Genomic DNA, 15,061 nt, shown 5'->3' with positions numbered 1-15,061 from the left:
GCTCGCTGAGGCAGCGAAGTCCACAGATTTACAACCCTCTGAGAAAAAATTTCTCCTCATCTCTGTTTTAAATGGGCGGCCCCTTATTCTAAGATCATGCCCTCTAGTTCTAGTCTCCCCCATCAGTGGAAACATCCTCTCTGCATCCACCTTGTCAAGCCCCCTCATAATCTTATACGTTTTGATAACATCACCTCATTCTTCTGAATTCCAGTGAGTAGAGGCTCAACCTGCTCAACCTTTCCTCATAAGTCAACCCCCTCATCTCCGGAATCAACCTGGTGAACCTTACATAGCGTCTTTCACGACCACCGGACTCCTCAAAAGCGCTTTACAGCCAATGAAGTACTTTTTGGAGGGTAGTCACTGTTGTAATGTAGGAAACGCGGCAGCTAATTTGCGCAGTTAGTACAGCAGAGGAGGAGGCCATTCAGCCCATCGAGTCTTTCGAAGAGCAATCCAGTCAGTCCCACTCCCCCGCACTTTCTCCAAATCCCTGCAATTTTTTTCTCCTTCAAGTATTTATCCAATTCCTTTTGAAGGCTACCATTGAATCTGTATCCACCACCCTATCAGTGTATTCCAAATCCTATCCACTCGTTGCGGTAAAAGAAAGTATGACTTGGATTTATATAGCACATTTCACGACCACCGAATGTCCCAAAGCGCTTTACAGCCTTTTGGAGTGTAGTCGCTGTTGTAATGTAGCAAAAAAAGGTTTATCTAGAAAACTAGGTGGGATTGTGAGTTGTGAAGAGGATGCAAGGCGATTTAGATAGGTTGAGTGAGTGGGCACACACAAATCGCAGATGCAGTATAATATGGATAAATGTGAAGTTATCCACTTTGGTAGGAAAAACATAAGGACAAAGTATTATTTAAATGGTGGTGGCTTGGGAAGTGTCGATGTACAGAGGGACCTGGGTGTCCTTGTACACCAGTCATTGAAAGCAAACACGCAGGTGCAGCAAGCAGTTAGGGGCAAATGGTATGTTGGCCTTCATTGCAAGAGGATTTGAGTACAGGAGCAAGGATGTCTTACTGCAGTTATACAGGGCCTTGGTGAGACCGCACCTGGAGTATTGTGTGCAGTTTTGGTCTCCTTATCTAAGAAAGGATATACTTGCCATCGAGGGAATGCAGCGAAGGTTCACCAGACTGATTCCTGGGATGGCAAGACAGTCGTATGAAGAGAGATTGGGTCGACCAGGCCTGTATTCACTAGAGTTTGGAAAAATGAGAGGGAATCTAATTGAAATGTATAAAGTTCTGACTGGGTTGGACAGACTGGATGTGGGGAGGATGTTTCCCTGGGCTGGGAAGTCTAGAACAAGAGGTCACAGTCTCAGGATACGGGGTCGGAAATTTAGGACCAAGATGAGGAGAAATTTCTTCACTCAGAGGGTGGTGAACCTGTGGAATTCTCTACACAGAAGGCTGTGGAGGCCGTCACTGAATATAGTTAAGATGGAGATAGATAGATTTCTAGAAGCAAAAGGGGTATGGGAAAAAAGCAGGAATATAGTGTTGAGATAGAGGATCAGCCATAATCATATTGAATGGCGGTGCAGGCTCGAATAGCCTACTAGTGCTCCTATTTTCTATGTTTCTATCCTCACACCGACCCTTTTGCCATTGTGCTGAAATTGAGGGGTGTTGTGGGGGAGGTGGTAATTAGCCTAATTTGGAGGGTACAAGCAAAAGTGGGAAATGTGTGGTTTGTTGTGTCTGCAGTATGTTTTGTGTTTGCTCCCTCCCGCACTCCCATTTGCCACAGTGTGTGGACAAGAAACGCAAGAGTGATGAGGCTGGGCTTTGACTGGCTTTTATTAAAGCCTGTGTGGGTGGCTCCAGTCTGCTGATGTCACCGATAGAAGCCAGGCAAGAGCTTCAAAGAGCTTCATTGTTGGACGTGTAACGTAAGCAAGTCTGCCAGTGCTGGGGGTGTGTGTGTGTGTGTGTTTGAGAGAGAGAGAGAGAAAGAGAGAGAGGGGGGTAGGCAGCAGGCTCAGGAAAAGCAGGCTCATATGTCTCTCTCAGACTCTCCACTGCTTCGAACAGCCAATTTGCCCAAAGAAAAGTTACGTTGGGTTTGAATTCCTGCTGCAGAGGAAAAAAAATGGGTGCGGTGTGTGCTCGCTGACTTTCAGATTCGACTGCAAAGGAAAAAATTTTTTCTCTTCAATCAAGTGGTGAGGTTCTCTCCCCACCCCCCTCCCCTCTGCTGTCGGGTTTGGAGCAGACAACCCTGAGGGGGGGTTTTGGAGCTGGAATTCTTCTTCTTCAAATGTTGGGAGGCTTTTAAGAAGACGAAAAGGGGGCACAAAAAAAAAAGGAAATCACTTCGCATTGAAGTTTAACAAATGAAAATGCTGGAGATTTGCCGTAAGCTGGTGGGGTGCAAATCGAGAAAGACTCTCTCTGCTTCGTCCAGCTGCTACTTGGAAGGTAAGTGCTTTAGGAAAGCAGGCATGTCAAGAGAGAGAGAGAGGCCCTGAAGTAAATTCCATAGCTCTGGAAAAAAAAAACCTTTGCAGAGGCCTCAGCTCTCATGTGGCTGAGGAGAGAGAGAGATAGGAGCTTGCACAGGCACAGACATAAACAGCTGAAGATTGGACGGCATTTTGCTCTTTGCCTGAGTTTCAAACTTTTATACTCGTATGTGTGTGTGTGTGTGTGTGTGTCTTCTTCCCCCCCCCCCCCCCACACACACACACATGTAAGACTTATTCCTCCAAAAAATGGGTGCCCCTTTCTGTACAGAACACCTTTTAGCCCCAAGTGCTTACTTGTAGATTGTTTAAGGTTTAAAATAGGAGTTTTCTCAATGTAAAAGCTGTGTTTAAAAAAAAAAATGTTGTTCACGAGAGAGAGAGACAGAAAAACTGGTGGGGGAAACTTGTAACTTCTGAAACATGCTGCCGCCTTCTGCTGTGTAGTATTTTAAGTTCTTTACAGATTATTGCCTTTCCTACCGACCTTTCCCCGCAGTTTCACACCTCGCACTGTAACATTTCTAACACAGTTTAAAATATTTCTGTATTTGGTTTCCATAAGAACATAAGAAATAGGAGCAGGAGTAGGCCATTTGGCCCCTCGAGCCTGCTCCGCCATTCAATAAGATCACGGCTGATCTGATCTGATCTTGGCCTCAGCTCCACTTCACTGCCCGCTCCCCATAACCCTTCACTCCTTTATCATTCAAAAATCTGTCTATCTCCACCTTAAATATATTCAATGACCCAGCCTCTACAGCTCTGTGGGGCAGATGAGCAAATGTTGTAATCACTGAAACATCAGTACTGTACTGTTGCTCTTGACAGCGTGGACACAGTTCCTTGATAAACAAAAATCCCATTTGTATAACATGCCCCTTCCTAATCGCACTTTTAACATCACTTCCAAAGGAAGGGTGCAGCATAAAGAGAAGGAGATGGTCTGTTGATAATGATTATGTAGATTTGCTTTTTTTTCCCCCAGTTGATGCCGAGTATAAAAGTTAGTTCGCCACCCAAATTATTTGTAAAGTATTGATTCAGACGAGACTGACTATTTGAGTCCTGCCGAACTATGCTCTTGGCTCCATTGTATCCTTTGTAGAACCGTACCCGACACTGCGGAGTGCCACATAACTTACAGAGCAGCTCTAGCAATATAAGGACATAGGAGCAGAGTAGGCCATATGGCCCCTCGAGCCTGCTCCGCCATTCAGTAAAATCATGGCTGATCTTCGACCTCAACTCCAACTTCCCGCCCAATCTTCATATCCCTTGATGCCCCGAGAGTCCAAAAATCTAGCGATCTCTGTCTTGAATATACTCAAAGACTGAGCCTCCACAGCCTTCTGGAGAATTCCAAAGATTCACAACCCTCTGAGTGAATAAATTCCTCCTCATCTCAGTCTTAAATGTGCCGCCTAGTTCTAGACTCTCCAGCCTGGGGAAAACAGCTTCTCGGCATCTTGTATGATTCAATGAGATCACTTCTCGTTCTTCTAAACCCCAGAAAATATAGACCCAATCTATTCAATCTTTCCTCATCCCAGGAATCAATCGATACTTTGCTGTAAGTCAGAGGACGCACTGTTTTTATATGGTCAGGAGAATTATGCCATGAAAGTTGATTATTCTGCTGCTAATGTTGAAGTTGTCTGTAACTTGGCCTGTGTGTTTAAGACCAGAACTGCTGTAAGTGGTACATCTTGAGGTCCACTCGAGGTTTATTCCTCTTGGGCATATCCTGATACCAGTTGAAGTTTAGTAGTTTCTCTGTAGATTGGCAACGAATTGCAAATCCTTGACTCCTCCCTCAGGTCAGCAAAGCTAGCAGAAAGTGGCCAGCTTTCTCTCGCTCATGTTTTTAACACTTTTAAAAGTTTCACTTCTGTCAAATGCCTTGGGGTCATTTTTGTCAATGTATTCAACTATCATTGTAACCCATGTATAAGCTGATCTAAGTTGTACACCTTGAGAACATTGACCACAAGGGGTGAACTTGTGGGAGACACTCCTAACCTGGACTTTCAGGTATAAAAGGGGAAGCTCCACCCACCTTCATCACTTGAGGTCTTGGTAATAAAGGTAACTGGTCACAGAGTGACCTTCTCTCAAGTATGGGCCTCGTGTGCATTTATACTGTATAGTAAGGACATATCATTGGCGACGAGAAACTGGGATTTAAACCATGCGAGCATGGCCACTAGCAGCACAGACGAGAGGTACTGTGTTGGTGATGATTGGGAAGACTTTATTGAGAGACTACAGCAAAGTTTTGTCACTAAGGAATGGTTGGGACAGGATTCGGCCGACAAACGCAGGGCTCATCTCCTGACGGTTTGTGGATCCAGAACGTACTCCCTGATGAAGGACCTTCCAGCGCCAGAGAAACCGGCGGACAAGACGTTCGAAGAGCTCAGTAAGTTGATCGGGGAACACCTTAAACTGGCGAGCAGCAGTTTTATACGCACCGGCGGTGAGAAGGGCAAAGCGCTCCTGACTTCGTGGCAGACCTCCGGCGACTGGCGAGCCTATGTAAGTTCACAGATGCATGCAGAGCGGAGATGCTGCGAGATTTTTTTATTGAGGGCATCGGGCATGCTGGGGTTTTCAGGAAACTGATTGAGACCAAAGACTTGACCTTGGAAGCGGCGGCTCTGATAGCCCAGACATTTATCTCAGGGGAGGAAGAGACCAGAATGATGTATGACAAAAATCTTGGCTCAAATGTGGCAAATGACCAGGGAATCAACATTGTTAACGCAGCGCACAGTTCTCTAGGCAGACAAGGGCAATCGGACATGCCCCAGCATGTAGTCGAACCCAAAGGGAGAATTAAACAGACAATGGCTAGCTGAACGACGATTCATGCCATCGCAATGGACAATGCGGCCAGTAATGGGGCTATCAACATCTGTTAATGGTGCGCTTAAGGACAGTTACAGAGACCGTCAGAGACGATCGACTGGTAATGGATCTTTTGTTTCCAACAACGGGGCCTCCAGCTCATACTGGAGGTGTGGGGACAAACACCCAGCCAGAGCTTGCAAGTATCAGCAATATACCTGCAGAAACTGCAACGTCAGCGATCATTTGGCGCGTATGTGCAGGAAGCCTACAGCCAGGTTGATGTACGAGGAGGACGGGCCCGATGTAAGCCCTACGGGGCCAAATGAATACTGGGGGAAATCGCTGGAAGCTGAAGTTCAGCGAGTTCATGTGGAGCACATATACAGTTCATATACCAGGACGCCACCGATAATTATGAAAGTGCTCCTCAATGGCATCCCAGTATTAATGGAGCTAGACACAGGGGCCAGCCAGTCCCTGATGAGTATCAAACAATTCGAAAGGTTGTGGGTGTCCAAGGCCAGGAGGCCAAAATTATTGCCGATTGACACACAGCTACGGACATATACAAAGGAGATCATTCCGGTGCTAGGCAGCGCCACGGTAGTCGTGATCCACAAAGATTCGGAGAACAGGTTGCCACTCTGGATTGTCCCGGGGGATGGTCCCGCACTACTGGGGAGGGGTTGGCTTGCTGTCATGAACTGGAAATGGGACGACGTCATGCAATTTCTTCTGTGGAGCGAGTATCATGCTCACAGGTCCTGGACAAATTTGACTCATTATTTCAACCCGGCATCGGCACTTTCATGGAGGCCAAGGTAATGATTCACATAACCTGGATGCCAGGCCAGTATACCACAAGGTCAGAGCGGTGCCGTACATGATGCGGGAAAAGATAGAAGGCGAATTGGACCGCCTTTTGAGGGAAGGCATCATCTCGCCAGTCGAATTCAGTGACTGGGCGAGCCCGATTGTGCCGGTGCTCAAGGCGGATGGGTCGGTCAGGATATGTGGCGATTACAAGGCCACCATCAATCGGGTGTCACTCCAAGACCAGTACCCACTACCGAGAGTGGAGGACCTCTTTGCGATGCTATCCGGTGGCAAAAATTTTTCAAAATTGGACCTGACCTCAGCTTACATGACCCAGGAGCTGGCGAGTGAGTCGAAGAAGCTGACCACTATCACGACACACAAGGGGTTGTTTGAGTATAACAGATGTCCGTTCGGGATTCGTTCGGCCGCCGTGATCTTTCAGCGAAATATGGAAAGCCTCCTCAAGTCGATTCCAAGGACGGTGGTTTTTCAGGACGACATCCTCGTCACGGGTCGCGATACTGAAGAACACCTCCACAACCTGGAGGAGGTGCTACGCAGACTGGACCGGGTAGGGCTGCGACTGAAAAAGGCGAAGTGCGTCTTCTTAGCTCCAGAGGTAGAATTCCTGGGGAGGAGGGTAGCAGCAGACGGGATCAGACCCACTGCGTCCAAAACGGAAGCGATCCAGAGACCACCCAGACCCCGTAACACAACGGAGCTGCGTTCGTTCCTGGGGTTCCTGAACTATTTTGGGAACTTTCTTCCCAAATTGAGCACGCCGTTAGAGCTCCTACGCAAAGGTCGCGATTGGGTCTGGGGAGACAGCCAGGAAAGGGCTTTTGATAGAGCACGCAACTTGTTATGCTCCAACAAACTGTTAACGTTATATGACCCGTGTAAGAAACTTGTTCTCGCGTGCGATGCGTCGTCCTATGGGGTCGGGTGTGTGTTGCAGCATGAGAATGCCAAGGGTCAGTTACAGCCGGTAGCTTATGCCTCCAGAAGTCTGTCCCAGGCAGAAAGAGGCTACGGGATGGTAGAAAAGGAAGCGCTAGCATGTGTATATGCAGTAAAAAAAAATGCACCAGTACCTGTTTGGCAGGAAATTTGAGCTGGAGACAGATCACAAACCTTTAACGTCCCTTTTGGCTGACAATAAGGCCATAAATGCAAACGCATCGGCCCGCATACAGAGGTGGGCACTTACGTTAGCCGCCTATGACTACACAATTCGGCACAGACCGGGCACTGAAAACTGCGCCGATGCACTCAGCAGGCTCCCACAAGCCACCACTGAGGGGGCAACTGAGCATGATGCTGAGATGGTCATGGCTGTTGAAGCTTTCGAAAGCGAAGGCTCACCTGTGACAGTCCGTCAGATTAAAGTCTGAACAAATAAAGACCCGCTATTGTCTTTAGTTAAGAAATGTGTCCTGAATGGGGACTGGGCAGCCACGTACAGGGCATGCCCTGAGGAATTTAAACCGTTTCATAGGCGCAAGGATGAACTCTCGATTCAGGCCAATTGCCTGCTGTGGGGAAACCGAGTAGTCATGCCCCAGATGGGCAGAGAGGTGTTTATCAGAAAACTTCACAATGAGCACTCGGGCATTCTCATGATGAAGGCAATTGCCAGGTCACACGTTTGGTAGCCAGGGATAGATGCAGACCTGGAACTTTGTGTTCGCAGGTACAACATAGAAACATAAAAACATAGAAAATAGGTGCAGGAGTAGGCCATTCGGCCCTTCTAGCTTGCACTGCCATTCAATGAGTTCATGGCTCAACATGCAACTTCAGTACCCCATTCCTGCTTTCTCACCATACCCCTTGATCCCCCTAGTAGTAAGGACTTCATCTAACTCCTTTTTGAATATATTTAGTGAATTGGCCTCAACAGCTTTCTGTGGTAGAGAATTCCACAGGTTCACTACTCTCTGGGTGAAGAAATTCCTCCTCATCTCGGTCCTAAATGGCTTACCCCTTATCCTTAGACTGTGTCCCCTGGTTCTGGACTTCCCCAACATTGGGAACATTCTTCCTGCATCTAACCTGTCGAACCCCGTCGGAATTTTAAATGTTTTTATGAGGTCCCCTCTCATTCTTCTGAACTCCAGTGAATACAAGCCCAGTTGAACCAGTCTTTCTTGATAGGTCAGTCCCGCCATCCCGGGAATCAGTCTGGTGAACCTTCGCTGCACTCCCTCAATAGCAAGAATGTCCTTCCTCAGGTTAGGAGACCAGAACTGTACACAATACTCCAGGTGTGGCCTCACCAAGGCCCTGTACAACTGTAGCAACACCTCCCTGCCCCTGTACTCAAATCCCCTCGCTATGAAGGCCAACATGCCATTTGCTTTCTTAACCGCCTGCTGTACCTGCATGCCAACCTTCAATGACTGATGTACCATGACACCCAGGTCTCTTTGCACCTCCCCTTTTCCTAATCTGTCACCATTCAGATAATAGTCTGTCTCTCTGTTTTTACCACCAAAGTGGATAACCTCACATTTATCCACATTATACTTCATCTGCCATGCATTTGCCCACTCACCTAACCTATCCAAGTCGCTCTGCAGCCTCATAGCATCCTCCTCGCAGCTCACACTGCCACCCAACTTAGTGTCATCCGCAAATTTGGAGATACTACATTTAATCCCCTCGTCTAAATCATTAATGTACAGTGTAAACAGCTGGGGCCCCAGCACAGAACCTTGCGGTATCCCACTAGTCACTGCCTGCCATTCTGAAAAGTCCCCATTTACTCCTACTCTTTGCTTCCTGTCTGACAACCAGTTCTCAATCCATGTCAGCACACTACCGCCAATCCCATGTGCTTTAACTTTGCACATTAATCTCTTGTGTGGGACCTTGTCGAAAGCCTTCTGAAAGTCCAAATATACCACGTCAACTGGTTCTCTCTTGTCCACTCTACTGGAAATATCCTCAAAAAATTCCAGAAGATTTGTCGAGCATGATTTCCCTTTCACAAATCCATGCTGACTTGGACCTATCATATCACCTCTTTCCAAATGCACTGCTATGACATCCTTAATAATTGATTCCATCATTTTACCCACTACCGATGTCAGGCTGACCGGTCTATAATTCCCTGTTCTCTCTCCCTCCTTTTTTAAAAAGTGGGGTTACATTGGCTACCCTCCACTCCATAGGAACTGATCCAGAGTCTATGGAATGTTGGAAAATGACTCTCAATGCAGCCACTATTTCCAAGGCCACCTCCTTAAGTACTCTGGGATGCAGTCCATCAGGCCCTGGAGATTTATCGGCCTTCAATCCCATCAATTTCCCCAACACAATTTCCCGACTAATAAGGATTTCCCTCAGTTCCTCCTCCTTACTAGACCCTCTGATCCCTTTTATATCCGGAAGGTTGTTTGTGTCCTCCTCAGTGAATACCGAACCAAAGTACTTGTTCAATTGGTCCGCCATTTCTTTGTTCCCCGTTATGACTTCCCCTGATTCTGACTGCAGGGGACCTACGTTTGTCTTTACTAACCTTTTTCTCTTTACATATCTATAGAAACTTTTTCAATCCGTCTTAATGTTCCCTGCAAGCTTCTTCTCGTACTCCATTTTCCCTGCCCTAATCAAACCCTTTGTCCTCCTCTGCTGAGTTCTAAATTTCTCCCAGTCCCCGGGTTCGCTGCTATTTCTGGCCAATTTGTATGCCACTTCCTTGGCTTTAATACTATCCCTGATTTCCCTTGATAGCCATGGTTGAGCCACCTTCCCTTTTTTATTTTTACGCCAGACAGGAACGTACAATTGTTGTAGTTTATCCATGCGGTCTCTAAATGTCTGCCATTGCCCATCCACAGTCAACCCCTTCAGTATCATTCGCCAATCTATCCTAGCCAATTCACGCCTCATACCTTCAAAGTTACCCTTTTTAAGTTCTGGACCACGGTCTCTGAATTAACTGTTTCATTCTCCATCCTAATGCAGAATTCCACCATATTATGGTCACTCTTCCCCAAGGGGCCTCGCACAACGAGATTGCTAATTAATCCTCTCTCATTACACAACACCCAGTCTAAGATGGCCTCCCCCCTAGTTGGTTCCTCGACATATTGGCCTAAAAAACCATCCCTTATGCACTCCAGGAAATCCTCCTCCACCGTATTGCTTCCAGTTTGGTTAGCCCAATCTATGTGCATATTAAAGTCACCCATTATAACTGCTGCACCTTTATTGCACGCACCCCTAATTTCATGTTTGATGCCCTCCCCAACATCACTACTACTGTTTGGAGGTCTGTACACAACTCCCACTAACGTTTTTTGCCCTTTGGTGTTCTGCAGCTCTACCCATATAGATTCCACATCATCCAAGCTAATGTCCTTCCGAACTATTGCCTTAATTTCCTCCTTAACGAGCAATGCTCCCCCACCTATTCTATCTTTCCTGAATGTTGAATACCCCTGGATGTTGAGTTCCCAGCCTTGATCATCCTGGAGCCACGTCTCCGTAATCCCAATCACATCATATTTGTTAACATCTATTTGCACAGTTAATTCATCCACCTTATTGCGGATACTCCTTGCATTAAGACACAAAGCCTTCAGGCTTGTTTTTTTAACACCCTTTGTCCTTTTAGAATTTTGCTGTACAGTGGCCCTTTTTGTTCTTTGCCTTGGGTTTCTCTGCCCTCCACTTTTCCTCATCTCCTTTCTGTCTTTTGCTTTTGCTTCCTTTTTGTCTCCCTCTGTCTCCCTGCATTGGTTCCCATCCCCCTGCCATATTAGTTTAACTCCTCCCCAACAGCACTAGCAACCACTCCCCCTCGGACATTGGTTCCGGTCCTGCCCAGGTGCAGACCGTCCGGTTTGTACTGGTCCCACCTCCCCCAAAACCGGTTCCAATGCCCCAGGAATTTGAATCCCTCCCTGCTGCACCACTGCTCAAGCCACGTATTCATCTGCGCTATCCTGCGATTCCTACTCTGACTATCACGTGGCACTGGTAGCAATCCCGAGATTACTACTTTTGAGGTCCTACTTTTTAATTTAGCTCCTAGCTCCTTAAATTCGTTTCGTAGGACCTCATCCCTTTTTTTTACCTATGTCGTTGGTACCAATGTGCACCACGACAACTGGCTGATCTCCCTCCCTTTTTAGAATGTCCTGCACCCGCTCCGAGACATCCTTGACCCTTGCACCAGGGAGGCAACGTACCATCCTGGAGTCTCGGTTGCGGCCGCAGAAACGCCTATCTAGTCCCCTTACAATTGAATCCCCTATCACTATCGCTCTCCCACTCTTTTTCCTGCCCTCCTGTGCAACAGAGCCAGCCACGGTGCCATGAACTTGGCTGCTGCTGCACGTGTGCACAGCTGGGCAACGCACCAAGGAAAGCCCCCCTTAGCCCCTGGTCCTGGCCCGCCAAGCCATGGCCACGCATCCATGTGGACTACGCAGGTCCTTTCATGGGAAAAATGTTTTTGGTTGTAGTAGACGCCTACTCTAAATGGATTGAGTGTGCCATTTTAAATTCAAGCACATCCTCTGACACAGTAGAAAGTCTACGGGCAATGTTCGCCACCCATGGTCTACCAGATGTCTTGGTCAGTGACAATGACCCGTGCTTCACGAGCACTGAATTCCAGGACATCATGGCAGGCAATGGAATCAACCATATCAGAATGGGATCGTTCAAGCCGGCCTCAAAATGGCCAGGCGGAACGAGTAATGCAGATAATCAAACAGCGGATGCTCAGAATCCAAGGGGGTTCCCTACAAAAATGCTTATCTGTTATCACATTGCTGCTTGTGGGATCTTGCTGTGCGAAAATTGGCTCCCGCGTTTCCCACATTACAACAGTGACTACACTCCAAAAGTACTTCATTGGCTGTGAAGCGCTTTGAGACGTCTGGTGGTCGTGAAAGGCGCTATATAAATGCAAGTCTTTCTTTCTATTTGTTGCGCTCTCTCTACCTTTCCTGTTTCTCTCTTTCTACCACTTACTTGGAATTGTTGTTTTCTCTGTAAAGAGCTTGGAGAGGTCTTTCTGCGCATGAAGAGTCGGACAGGCATTTTACACAACATGATAAGGTGCTAAATATTTCCATCTATATTGTAGAGAGCATACAGTCTGCCCATAAACGCTGTCACTCACACTGGACGTCCTCGAAACCTGCGTGGTTCCTCTCCGTAAGCAGGGTCAATGTTGACTGCTTGTCATGCTCAACCCAAACCAGTTTATTTTTTAAATTCAGACCCCTTTGTCTCTGGGCCACGCTGAGCCTGAAGGATTTAACTCTTCATCCAGCCCCACCCACTGGATCTGCTCACGCTGAACTTGCTCTGCAGTAAAGCAGGCTCCACATTCTCTCTACTGCACAAAGGAAGTAGATGTATCCTGGTAATGGCTGTGTTAGTGTATAAAGGAAAAAGAAAGGACTTGCATTTATATAGCGCCTTTCATGACCTCAGAACGTCCCAAAGCGCTTTACAGCCAATGAACTACTTTTTGAAGATTGTCACTGTTGTAATGTGGGAAATGTGGCAGCCAATTTGCGCACAGCAAGCTCCCACATAGTGACCAGATAATCTGTTTCTTTTAGTGATGTTGATTGAGGGATAAATATTGGCCCCAGGACACCGGGGATAACTCCCCTGCTCTTCTTCGAAATAGGATCTTTTACGTCCACCTGAGAGAGCAGACGGGGCCTCGGTTTAACGTCTCATCCGAAAGACGGCACCTCCGACAGTACAGTACTTCCTCAGTACTGCACTGGAGTGTCAGCCTAGATTTACGTGCTGAAGTCCTTGGATGGACTTTTGGGAAGGAGATGGCAAGAGAAAGTTTGAGAGCAAGGTGGAGGGATTTAGAGCAGTTCCCGAAAGCAAGGTGGAGAGATTAAAGGAGCAGCCAAAAATGATAGAACGTGTCAAAGCACATCACAGTGAGGTACTTTTGGAGTGCATTAATTGCTATGTGGGCCATTGTGGTAACCATTCTGCACCAACAATGTTTGACAAGCTAATTTGTATTTGGTGGTATTTGTTGTTGAAGGAATGTTGGCCGGGATCTAGGGAGAACTCCCAGCTCCTCCTCCGCTGGTATCATGGAATCTTTTAACATCAACCTGAACAAACCAATGAAGAATGGCACCTGAGACAGTGAAGCACTCCCTCAGTACTGCACCCATGTCAGCCTTGATTGTTACACAGAATGACATTGGAGAGAGAGCACAGAAACAGGCCATTCGGCCCAACCAGTCCATGCTGGCATTTTTGATCCACTCGAGCCTCCTCCCGCCTTTCCTCATCTAAATCTATCAGCATAACCCTTGATTCCCTTCTCCCTCGTGTTCTTGTCTAGCCTCCCCTTAAATGCATCTATACTATTCGCTTCAACCACTCCCTGTGGTAGTGAGTTCCACATTCTCACCACTCTCTGGGTAAAGAGGTTTCTTCTGAATTCCCTATTGGATTTCTTAGTGACTATCTTATATTGATGGCCTCCAGTTATGCTCTTCCCCACAAGTGGAAACACTCTCTCTCGCTCTCTCCAATCTATCAAAACCTTTCATAATTTTAAAGACCTCTATTAGGTCACCCCTGAGCTTTCTATTTTCAAAAGTAAAGAGACCCATCCCGTTCATCCTTTCCTGATAAGTGTACCCTCGCATTTCTGGTATCATCCTTGTAAATCTTCTCTGCACCCTCTCCAGTGCCTCTATATCCCTTTTATAATATGGTGACCAGAACTGTACACAGTACTCCCAAGTGTGGTCTAACCAAGGTTCGATACAGGTTTAGCATAACATCCCTACTTTTCAATTCTATACTTCTACAAAAAACCCTCGTGCTTGGTTTGCTTTTTTTATGTCCTTGCTAATTAATCTGTGTCCCAACCTTTAGCGATATGTGTACTTGTACTCCGAGATCCTTTTGTTCCTCTATCCCACCTAGAGACTCACCCACCAAGTAATAAGTGACCTCCCTATTCTTCCTACCAAAATGTAATACCTCACATTTATCTGTGTTGAACTTCATTTACCAATTATATGCCGATTCTGCAAGTTTATTAATGTCTTCCTGTAATTTGTTGCAGTCCCCCTCAGTATTGACTATCCCCCAATTTGATGTCATCCACAAATTTAGAAATTGTGTTTTTGATTCTAAAGTCTAAATCGTTAATATAAATTGTGAACAACAGTGGTCCCAGCACGTATCCTTGTGGAACACCACTACCCACCTTCTGCCACTGTGAATAGCTACCCTTTACCCCTACTCTCTGCTTTCTGTCTTGAAGCCAGCTAGCGATCCATTCTGCTACTTGTCCCCTGACTCTGCATTCTCTGACCTTGTTCATCAGTCTATTATGGGCTACCTTATCGAAGGCCTTTTGAAAATCTAGATAAATGACATCTTCTGCATTACCCTTGTCTACTTTCTCTGTTACCTCTTCAAATCATTCAATGAGGTTAGTCAAACAAGACTTTCCCTTTTGAAATCCATGCTGACTATTCATTATTATATTTTTGGTTTCTAGATGTTCTATTTTCTCCTTTAGTAGAGATTCCATTATTTTTTCTACCACCGATGTTAAGCTGACTGGTCTCCAGTCTGGCAATAACAACTTGTATTTATATTGCGCCTTTAATGTAGTGAAATGTCCCAAGGTGCTTCACAGGAGTTTTGCGATAAAATATTTGACACTGACCAAAAGCTTGGTCAAGGAGGTAGGTTTTAAAGAGCGTCTTGAAGGAGGAAAGCGAGGCGGAGAGGTTTATTCCAGAACTTGGGGCCTAGGCAACAGAAGGCATGGCCACCAATGGTTGAGCGATTATAATCAGGGATGCAGAATTAGAGGAGCGCAGATATCTGCTGGGGGAGGAGGTGGGGGGAGATGGGTGGGGATT

At 46.6% G+C, this 15,061-nt stretch overlaps 1 protein-coding gene across 1 annotated transcript in view; it reads left to right on the top strand.

The window, feature by feature from the left end:
- Window positions 1-1,918: 1,918 nt before the first annotated feature.
- abl1 (c-abl oncogene 1, non-receptor tyrosine kinase) overlaps window positions 1,919-15,061 on the top strand; it is a 139,684-nt gene continuing 126,541 nt past the window's right edge. Inside the window, exon 1 of the mRNA XM_070863588.1 lies at window positions 1,919-2,448. Coding sequence (XP_070719689.1) covers window positions 2,364-2,448 — 85 coding nt within the window. The 5' untranslated portion in view covers window positions 1,919-2,363. The remainder of the gene's footprint in view (window positions 2,449-15,061) is intronic.

Source organism: Pristiophorus japonicus, chromosome 20, assembly GCF_044704955.1.
Source record: "Pristiophorus japonicus isolate sPriJap1 chromosome 20, sPriJap1.hap1, whole genome shotgun sequence".
NCBI classification, from domain to species: domain Eukaryota; kingdom Metazoa; phylum Chordata; class Chondrichthyes; family Pristiophoridae; genus Pristiophorus; species Pristiophorus japonicus.
The sequence above is the reverse complement of the archived record's forward strand: the minus strand, read 5'-3'. Positions and strand labels throughout refer to the sequence as shown.